This window comes from Falco cherrug, chromosome 8 (assembly GCF_023634085.1).
Source record: "Falco cherrug isolate bFalChe1 chromosome 8, bFalChe1.pri, whole genome shotgun sequence".
Lineage (NCBI taxonomy): Eukaryota > Metazoa > Chordata > Aves > Falconiformes > Falconidae > Falco > Falco cherrug.
In genome coordinates, this window is record NC_073704.1 from 61,926,712 (window position 1) to 61,936,767 (window position 10,056).

At 52.5% G+C, this 10,056-nt stretch overlaps 1 protein-coding gene across 1 annotated transcript; it reads right to left on the reverse strand.

The window, feature by feature from the left end:
- Positions 1 to 621: 621 nt before the first annotated feature.
- CATSPER3 (cation channel sperm associated 3) lies at positions 622 to 5,283 on the reverse strand. Its single transcript, XM_055718462.1, has 4 exons — positions 4,546 to 5,283; positions 2,265 to 2,536; positions 1,192 to 1,374; positions 622 to 813 (listed from the first exon to the last, which is right to left on the reverse strand). The coding sequence occupies exons 1-4, from the start codon at positions 5,033 to 5,035 to the stop codon at positions 622 to 624; spliced, it is 1,137 nt and encodes a 378-aa protein (XP_055574437.1). The 5' UTR covers positions 5,036 to 5,283.
- Positions 5,284 to 10,056: the final 4,773 nt, after the last annotated feature.

Consider the following 10,056-nt stretch of genomic DNA (forward strand, 5'->3'; position numbering starts at 1 on the left):
ACAGCTGGTGGGTCAAGAGATCAGTCAGGGAGACCTGGGCTTCAAAAATCCCCTGCTCCGGCCCCAGCGCCGTGCAGCAGCAGGAGGTGTTAAGCAGGACCACCTCGGGGCTGGCAGCCGAGCGGTGCTGGGGAGCAGATGCCTTTCCATAGGATTTGCTGTATTCCCCCAGCGCACCCAGCTGACCCTGGCCCCGGCGGCGTGCAGAGACCTGCTGCAGAAGGGTCAGAGGCAGCTACAAGACCACGAGAGCAGCCCTGGGTTAAATGAATGCAGAAATGGGTCATGGCTGAGAGGACTTGGGTGTAAAGCGTGCACTGGCTGTGCTGCAGGAGCCCGAGCTTTTGGCAGTGATGGAAAAATAGTCAAAGCAGGAGTGTAGAGATGACAAAAAGGGGACCATGGGGAAAGATACACTTATTCTGCTCAGGGAATGGGACTTCTGTATCCAGCACGTTTCTAGCTGCACCAGAAGCCAAATTCTGCAAACAGCCAAGCACCAGCTTTCCAACCAGAGCCTGCTGGCTGGTAACACCCACACCCACATGTGCTCACACACACTCACGTGCACACACACGCATTCACATGCACCCACACAGGCTCACATGCACCCACACATGCTCACACAGATTCACACATGCATGTACACTCAATGCACAGAGCTTGCGTGACCTGCGTTTTGGTAATCGCAAGTGCAACTGACATACTGAAGAAGGTGAAGTTGCCCAGCAAGATGAACACAACCATGAACACGTGGCTGCTCATAAGCCCGTAACAATCCATCTCCCGCTGCAAGTCTGACCAGCCATCAACCTGCAAATGTATTTAAGCAGAGCAGAGAGTTAGTTCCAAACCACAGCATAACTCACAAGCCATACGAAATCTTCCTCTTCTTTCTTTTTTAAAACTAAGCACAGTTTCTCTGTTCCTCAGAGGTCCAGGTTTAAATCAGCTAGTACAGATCTCTCTGCTGTTAGCTTCAGAGATTTTCCCCTCTGAATTTGCAGTACTGGGTGGGGAAGTTTGTCTATCAAAGAAAAATTTCTGGATCTGGAATATGAGTTTGCTGCCGAGCAGTTTATGCTCTCCCCAATGAAGTCGCAGGTTAATCAAAGGGCTTCTTCAGCAGCGCTCCAAAATCTGCAGTTTGTCGTTTGGCTGAGACAGACTGGAAAATGCTGCTGCTCTTACGGTTAATAAACTGAAGAGTGTGAAGAGGGCAGTCCTCCAGCTGCCCCAGTTTTCAGAGTCTCCAGTTTTGGGATCTCCATACCAGCCATGTCCCAAAATGGCAAATGCAAACATCAGCAGGTAGAGCATGATGGGGGCATACATCACTGTCTGCACCGGCTGGCCGAGAGCCTCTGTGAAAACCTGCAAAAGGAAAGACAAATGTGTGCTCCGTAGGTGAAGGAGATGCTTGGCAGGGATGAAGTCTGGGAAGCGGGCTGGGGATGCAGATGACAGCTTCCCTGGACCACCTCTGAACCAGCTCCCTTGTGTGCGTCCACAGGGCTGTATGAACCAGCTCCCTTGCATGCATCCACAGGGCTGTACTGGGAACTAAGGAGAGAGAAGGGGCAACCACCACGATGCATGGGGGAGCATGGCAAAATTCAGAGGCTGTGGCCATGCATCAGACTCTTGGACTGGGAAATGGCCCTTGTAGGGCTCAGTGGTGCTTGCATGTGGCAAGACCAAGGGCTGCTTGGTCCCAGAAGCATCACACTTAGCACACAGGAGCTTCTCACTGCCTTTCGAAATATGGACAGGTTACTAATGGAGTAATGGATTCCTATTGATAAAGGATACAGTTGTTCCCAAGCTCCTGCATTAATAAATTAGCTGAATAAAAATAAGCAATGCTATTAACCCTCATGCCCGGGGGTCTGAGCACAAACTGGATTTAGAATGATATTTCTGCTGCTCTCACTGCCCAGCTGCTTGCTCCTCCCTTGCCATGCAGGATGGGCCGGGATGGGAGACAGGAGTCCGCAGCCGTCTCTCATCCCTCCGTGGTTGCTCAGCTTGGGAAAGCCCCATGCAAGGCTTGGGGTCACTGGGAAGGGAGGTGATACTGCTTCTGAGACCATCTCACTTCTTATAAAAACCCACATATGACACTAACATATACAAAAGACATTCCTGGGAGTTGAGGGGTTTGCTGGTTTGGTGAACTGAGCTTATGACTTTTAGGCAAACGCTCCCACTGACTCCAGACCACAGCCAGCCACGGGCAGCCTCTGGCACCCACGTTACATTACCCTGCAGAGCGGCGGCAGCATGGGCGGTTGCTCCCCCAAAACCACCGTGCCTGCTGGTGCCAGCTGGGTCTCATTGGGTGCACCCATTCGAGGACTGTCCATCCACCATCTCTGACTGTCGACAGCATCTCTGGCTGGAGCTCTGGACCGCATCTGGCTGAGCTGCTCGGGTGGCACTGCCTGCAGGGACGGGTGCGGAGCTAGAGCAAGGGGCTCTTCCCAGCCTCCTCCGGCTGCCGACGTCCCGGCTTGTTCCGATGGCTGAAGGACTCCTGCAGAACCATCTCAGAAAGCCCAAACCAGACCAGCCATAAACCACCAAGCCTGGTACCAGTCCCGGAAAACCAGGAGGGTTCTCCTGTCCCCCTGCACACGCAGGTCTCTCCGCAGGCACAGCCTGGGACTAGCAGGGGAACAAAAGCCATTCAACCCCCAGAATCAGGTGACATTTTTGCCAAATTATGTCATGGAGTTGGGCAGGTTTGGGCTGTGGCACGTGGCCATAAAGAAAACCAGCCACCCAGCGCTGGGGGTGACGGGAGGGCCATAAAACGCTCCCAGTAACCGCGGGCTGGCGAGTGTGGGACCATCCGCCCGTTTCCCATTGCCAGGGCTTCTCTGGCTGCTTCGGGAGCTGCTGTGCAGCCTCGGAGCTTTTATTAAAGAAGGAGCTTTGTGGTTCACAGTGTATGCAGGTAGTAAACGACATTGGAATTAATCCCAAATATATTTTTTTAAAAAAGCAGAAAAGTTGATTTTTAAAATTTTTTAATTTTTTTTTTAACAGAACAACCTGGCATTTTTAAAGTTTATTTTGAAATTGAAATGAGGATGAATGGGGCCTACACTAAAACAGGGATTGCAGCTAACAGAACGTCTCTGTATGGAATACAACAAGGAAATTATTTCCTCAAGGTGGAAATTTATTGCTCCGAGGTGGAAGGCAGAGTGTTTTAAAGAGGTTTTTAATTAATAAAGGGAAACGTGCCAAGAATGTGTTGCATGTTTGAGCTCTCTGCATTAAATACTGCTAACCTGTTGAGGGCTAATTTAGGCTTCAATTAATAAACAACAATACACACAGAGGCATAAACAGCCTCCTCCGCCTTCAGCAAAATGCATTTAGGCTGCCCTATCACATTTTAAAATAAATTTTAGGCAAAGAGGTGTTGTGTCCGGGGTGACAGGCAGCTCAGGGCACTTGTCCCTTCAGGTCAGGACACAAGGGTAGGTACCGATCGCCCCTGGAGTGGGAAGGCAGCGGCACGGCAGGGCTTTGCAGGGTATTTATAACATACCTGGAACAGGAAGGGACTGTGAGAGCCTAAAGAATTTTCCTCTTTGCTATTTCACCCCCTCCAGTAATACCATTCTAGGCATTCTCACCCAAAGGCAGGATGCAATTTCCCAGTGGCCCCAGTCCCTTAGGTGTTAAGTCCCACCAACCTCCATCAAAACCCAGTGTTTCATGGCCCAGATTTTCAAAGGCATTTAGGCTCTTAAACTTGCAGATTTGTGCTGAGTGGGATTTTTTTTCAAAGCACCTCAACATTTTAAGCATCTCAGGGGGGAACGGTGCCAAATCTTATCCTACGGGTTTTCTTCCTTGTGGTCCCCAGACGAGGCATCTCCTGGCAGTGAGTTCCACAAGTGCATAGCACGAGGCTCAAACCAACAACACACGGGTACCCTGATTTAAATGTCCCCCCATTTTGCTATGCATCAGTTTGCTCTCTCACAATCAGCCAGTCCAAACCGCAGCATCTGATCCCTCATGCCCAAACCATTCATTATTTCATGCACTTCTACATGTCCTCCCTTCTCCCAGCGACACAGAATAATTAACATATAAAAGTCTGGTGATAAGTGAAGTTTACGATCCAAACTAGAGGAATGAAGGCTCAGAAGTGAACATTATAAGAGCCCTGTGCCCATAAACATCCCACTTCTGGTGGGCTACCCAGCCAATTAATTACACGCAGAAATGCTGGCTGAGCATTCATTGCCCACATAAGCTCCTTGCTGAAAAACAAACCTCCAGAGTCGTCAGGAGAAAACTAAGTAGGAGATGGTGTGCTGGAGAGAAAAATACACACAGACCAAGAATAGGACATGACCTAGGTTTTATAGGGTTTTTTTTGGGGTCTACTCTGCTGTAGTAAGAAAGAAAATCTCTCCGTTCCTTGTGGGAAAGAAGAAATATGGGAAAAAAATAATGGCCAAGCCATGGGCTTCTTAAAAAATTAGGAATTATTAGTTGTTACCTTTGCTTACAAACTACCGCAAGCATCAGCCCCTTTTGGACTAGGCAGCCCTCGACACCTGGGTAGAGCAAAGCCTCCCCCTGTTCCTGGGCTTGGGATTCCCCCTCTCTGCTGGGACTTAACCAGTGCGCGGTGCTTCACCCTCACCCCGCGGCTCTGCTTGATGAGCTTGAGTATGCGGAGGGTCTGGAGACCCTTGGTCGTCCCCTCCAGCTGGGTGCATGTGGCGACATCCACGGGTAAGACGTGTGGGAGGAAGGTATTGAGGAGGGTGGCGGCATCCAAGGTGGTGCAGCTGCTCTTCCAGTAGGCAATGGGATCCACGTACAGCTTCAGCAAAGGCTCGATGGTGTAAACAGCGACGAAGAAAGCATCTGTGATCTGGAGAGAGGAGGAGGTGAGCCCAGGCTGCTGCCTGTGGCTGCCAGACCCCACGCACCCAGCCAGCATGTTTCTATTAAATGTCCCCAACAACATCCCTCTGCCCAAGGGTACCATTTCAAACATGAGCCAAGCTCACACCGCCGCAGTCACCATTGTGGGTCACTGTCCAGTGCAGGAGGGTCCTGGCCGCATCCCAACACATCATGCACCCCCTCGGCCCTGAGGAGCCAGGCACAAGCCACTTGCCTCCCTGCACGGAGCCTGGTCCTGCAGCCAGAGCTCTCGGGAACCTCTGACGCTCGTGACTGGGCTCCTTGACATTAGCCAGGCCTGGCTATATATTACTGGGATATATAATTAAGGCTCAGAAGTTTGCGTACAGTAGCTGGCTTGTGTAAGACAAGAAAATCAAGAAGTGTGACCAAGAGGGATTTTTCAATGTGAAAATCGAGTATTAAAAGGGTGCTTAAACTAGCTGTGCTGAAACTGTGGGAGGGGAAAGGGCTGCTGTGGAAAGCACCAAACAATTACATTTGAAGGACAATGATTATCGAATAAGTGAAGGGATTTGAAGCTGGAATGCGTTTCATCCAGGCCCTAGGCCAGTGCAGGCAATAGCACACAGGAGGACAGTGGGCTGGCAGCCACCCTGAGCAGCTGTGGGGGCTGGACCCCCATCCCCTCCTGGCCATGGCACTGGGAGCGTGCCATCACACCTCCCCTCGGAAAAGGCACCCCAGCCCAACAGGCACTGGCCGTTGGCCTCCGCAGCCAGGGAGGTGGCACTGATGGAGATGATGCAGCTCACGAGCACTGTGAATGTGCAGCTGCCCATCAGCCTGCGCAGGGAGGCACAGAACTGGGTGCCCTTCCTCCTGTCAGAAACAACGGCAGAGCTGGAGGGAGCTCTTTCAGTTGGCTCTCTTTTTTTTTTCTTCCCCCCCCCCCCCCCCCCCCCCATGAAAACACCCACCCCAGCAGCCAGCCCCAGCTGGAGACCTGCTCCTGCCTGAGTCCTCCCTTCACCCAGGCTGAGCTGGATCTGAACCAGCAGGTCCCACAGCACCCATCACCTGGGGCATAGCTCTGCACCGAAAGGGCTTTGCTCTGTGCGTGCTGCGGCGGCAGCAGGCAGCACGCCCTGTCACGGCTTCCAACAGGCACTGGAAGGGTCTAGGCAGGAAATCGGAGGGGGCTTGTCCATTCTGGGAAGGGTCGGGATGCTCTGTGTGCCACCTCCCTGATGGCTCCATGAAGAAGCCGGGTGCTCAGCTTCTCCAAGCGACCCTTGGTGCAAGCAGGGGGGTGGAACTTGCTGTTTGATGTCACCGTCTTACGAGGTCACTTCCAGAAGAAGAAACCACACAGGAAGGTGCTGGGGCCAGCTCCTGGATACTCAACATCTCTGCGTTTGCAGTGTAACAAGCAGGTGATGATGATTCTTAATTTACTGCGTTTGCATTGCTGATTGGTTTGGGCAGATACCTGCTCCAGCCTGAGGGAGGGGACAAGTCAGGATGGTGCTGTGTGGGTGCTGGGCCCCGTCCTTTCCAGAATCCCGGGGGAACGGCCCATCTCCGTGCCAAGGTGGGAGCTCTGCCGGCCCTGTGGAGGAGCACCATGCCCTCGTGCCACCCTGGCACTAGTGTCTAACAGCAAAACAAGCCCAGCACGCCCAGGACGAGGTGTGCCTTTGAGGTTAGGGGGGTAATCCTCCCTCCTGCACACACCACTGGTCTGGAACCAGTGTGGGAGCCCAAGCACAGACCCTGCTCTTTCCAGGGACCCTTCCCGGGGCTCCAGCATCCCCGCAGCCCACGCGGGCTGGCCTGGCTCTAACCAGCAGACCGCTGGCAGCCATGCCTGGACTTTTTTCACAAACGAATTGTCAGTTCCTCACCAAAGGGTCCAACTCTGCAACATATCATGGTGTCACAGAATTATTTTGGTTGGAAAAGACCTTTAAGATCATCAAGTCCAACCGTTAACCTAGCACTGTCAAGTGCATCACTAAGCCATGGCCCTAAGGACCACATCTATGTGTTTTTTAAACACCTCCAGGGATGGTGACTGCACCACCTCCCTGGGCAGCCTGTCCCAGTGCTTGACCACCCTTTCTGTGAACAAATCTCCAATCTAACCTCCCCTGGTGCAACTTGAGGCCGTTTCCTGTTGTCCTGATCTTCAGCATGAGCGACACTTACATAAACATGGCCTTTGATGTCAGCGGGATAACACATTCATGTTTGCTTCTTGCCTTGGTTCTTTAGGAGAAAGAGCTTTAACAATTGCCAGTTTATTTCAATTAGTCAGTGTCTCTGCGCTTGCTGCTCTGGATGCTCTGCAGGCACTTGTGCTAGGACACACATGTTCGGCTAATCGCGAGGTGCAGCTTTGAGTAAACCACAAATATTTGTTTCTTGAAGCAAACGATCATGAAAAACTGAAACTAGCTTGTGCAGAAGAACTCATTAGCTTCAGTTAATTGGCAATCCCTTCGTTACCTGAGACTGAAAAGGCCAGAGGAGATGCACACACCTGTAAGATGCTGTGGGAGGCTTTCAAAATTGTGTTTTGCATGATTGAAAAGCACTTGCAGAAGTGGGAAGGGCAGAGCAGGGCTGAGGACCTGGCAGGTTGCGAGGCTGAGGATGAAGGCAGGGATGGAGCAGGGATCAGGGCAAACCCAGGAACTGTGCCCGTTGCTGAAAACCGGTGATGCTGCAAGCACCCTGAGCCAGGGCCAAGCCATCTGCGGGACATAAACCAACTGAAACCTCCGGTCCAAGGGGACCAGCCCTGTGGGTTTGCTCTGCTGAACGCCCAGGGCTCCAGGTGGGGCCAATGCAGAGCCAGTGGCCACTGGCACAGCGGCCCGGACATGTCCCAAGGGATGCTGTGTTGCCTCCAGCCCCATCCTGGAGCTGGGGACATGCCATAGACAACTGGAAAGCATCGGAGAAGTAACCGCGTCAGTCTGTCCTTCCAGCCTCGGGGTGCAGCTGGGTGAGGACACATCTTTGTCAGCCTTCTAATGTCCAAACTGCCCCTGATGAGGTTAATTAACAGAAAACCCACCTCTTCTTCAGCCACTCCACCACCACACCTCGGCTGCCAGTCTGAGCAGCTGGGAGGAGGAGGAGGAGGAAGGGCAGGAGGGATCCCGTGCAGCTGGACTGAGCCGTAACTCACAAACCCAGACAAAGTTTTGCTTTTGTTCCTGCAGAGCCGCCTGTGGGACCCCATCCCCAGAGCCCTGCAGCACACCTGATGCTGACGCCGCCCCTTCCAATATGATTTTTGCAGTTTACTGGACCTGAGCTCCCACCGTGGGGAAAGGGAAGGATTATTCGCTGGCCCCGTTTCAGAGAGGGTCCTGTGGAGGTGTGATCTCCAGCCCTGCAGGACCCCAGCAGCAATCCCAGACACGCAGCATGCTGCAGGCATCTTTCCTGCTCTGCTCTCTCAGTCTCGAGATTTTGCTTTTTAATTTCCTGAGGCCACGGAGTACCATCAGAAGGTCTCCCAGAGATGGTGTTTCCCACATGCCATGGACTGGGCTGGTTGGGGGGAACACAGCAAGTTAAATCAGTCTCGGCACAGGGAAGTAGGCAAGTTACCTGCAAGGAGAAGGCCAGTTCATGATGGATTATCCAAATACTTCAAGCCACAGTCAGCCTTAAAGCAAAAAAAAAAAAAAAGAGAAAAAAAACCCACAAAAACCCAAACACTCCAGGGGAATATATAACCAGGTGGCTGCTAGCCACGAGCCAAGCCTCGCCGTGAGGAAGGGAATGTGGTTAGTTTGCAGGAGCGGCACCGTCCCGTGCTGGGGTGCGACCCCACAGGCGCGCGGGGAGCGGGGACCATGGTGGCACCGAGGGGGAGTTGGCACAGCAGAGGAAGGTGAGTTTTGGGCAGCTGCTGGAGCCATACCGTCACAGAGCAGCGCAGCTCCAGCGATGCCATCACCTGGAAAAGACCCAAACCCCGCACTCCAGCTACTTTTGTTCAGAGCGGAGCTGACAATGCTCTTCACAAGAGAAGGCGCCTTAGGCTGATTTTCCTGGCTCAAATCCAGCGCCTGTCATTAAATCCTTGCTGTATAAATTTGCTGTGAAGTTCCAGCTCAATCAGGGAGACCATGCATCCCCTCCCGGTGGCCCTCAGCATCCTGCACTCACCGCACACCAGCAGCACATGTGCAGGCGGAGAAAAGCTGGGGAGAGGCAGGAGCACAGAGTGGCTGAGCTGGCTGCCGTGGGTTTGGGGACATACATGAAGGTGGCTTGGGGCTCCTCAGCATCGCGGGGCTCCCCTGCCCAGCCCTGTGGACAGCGGCGAGTTGGGGATGCTGCTGAGGCAGGGTAGCAGGTGGAACTCGACGGGTGTTCGTCACAGTTTGGGGACGTGTCTCAGAAACGCTGGGAATTCTGTCCACCACCACCCCCCCCCCTCAAATTATAATACAATAAAAGGTAAAAGAAATAGAATGAAAGAAATTACTTGTGCCTTCAAGGTGAAGCAGAGCCCAGGAGCCTGGCACCGCTTCCCGACCCACACGGGGCAGCAGCTGAACAAAACCAAGCGGGGCCGGGGGCAACGGCACCCCGGGAGCCCCCAGGGAAGCCCCTCTGTGAGCAGCATGACAGACCCCATCACACCAGCACCAGCATCTCACTTGGGAGACCGCCTCTGAAGTCAGCACTCCCTGCAAAAGAAAGTGAAGCTGTTTCTTCACTATTTTTATTTTATTATTATTCGTGTTGCACAGCAACACTCACAGAAGGCACGCCCAGGTCTGTGGAACGTCCCAGAAGTCAACAAGATATTTGGGCTCAATAAGTGTTGTCCTAGAAACGACGAGCATTTCAAAGCTGTCCTCCTCTTTTCTCAAGTGTTTTTGCCCCTTCGCCAGTCAGGCTCCTCAAACCACCACAGCTGCCCAGCTCCCTGCCCTGGCTGGGCAGTGCACTCCCCCAGCCGAATTAGTTGGTGGATGTTTATTTTTTCCTTGGAGTATGTAAATAAATATCAATATTCTAACCCAAAGACCTCCCAGTAACTAAATATTATTGATCTGAAATTTACCTTAATACTAACAGCTTTGTTACATCTGTACAATAATAAAGAAACAAAGTACA

Coding starts and splice junctions, on each gene's coding strand:
- CATSPER3 (XM_055718462.1), bottom strand. CDS start 5,035: ATGTTTGAAATGGTACCCTTGGGCAGAGGGATGTTGTTGGGGACATTT. Junction 1,375..2,264: donor TGCTGCCGCCGCTCTGCAGG/GTAATGTAACGT, acceptor TTCCTTTTGCAG/GTTTTCACAGAGGCTCTCGG. Junction 814..1,191: donor CACTCTTCAGTTTATTAACC/GTAAGAGCAGCA, acceptor ATACATTTGCAG/GTTGATGGCTGGTCAGACTT.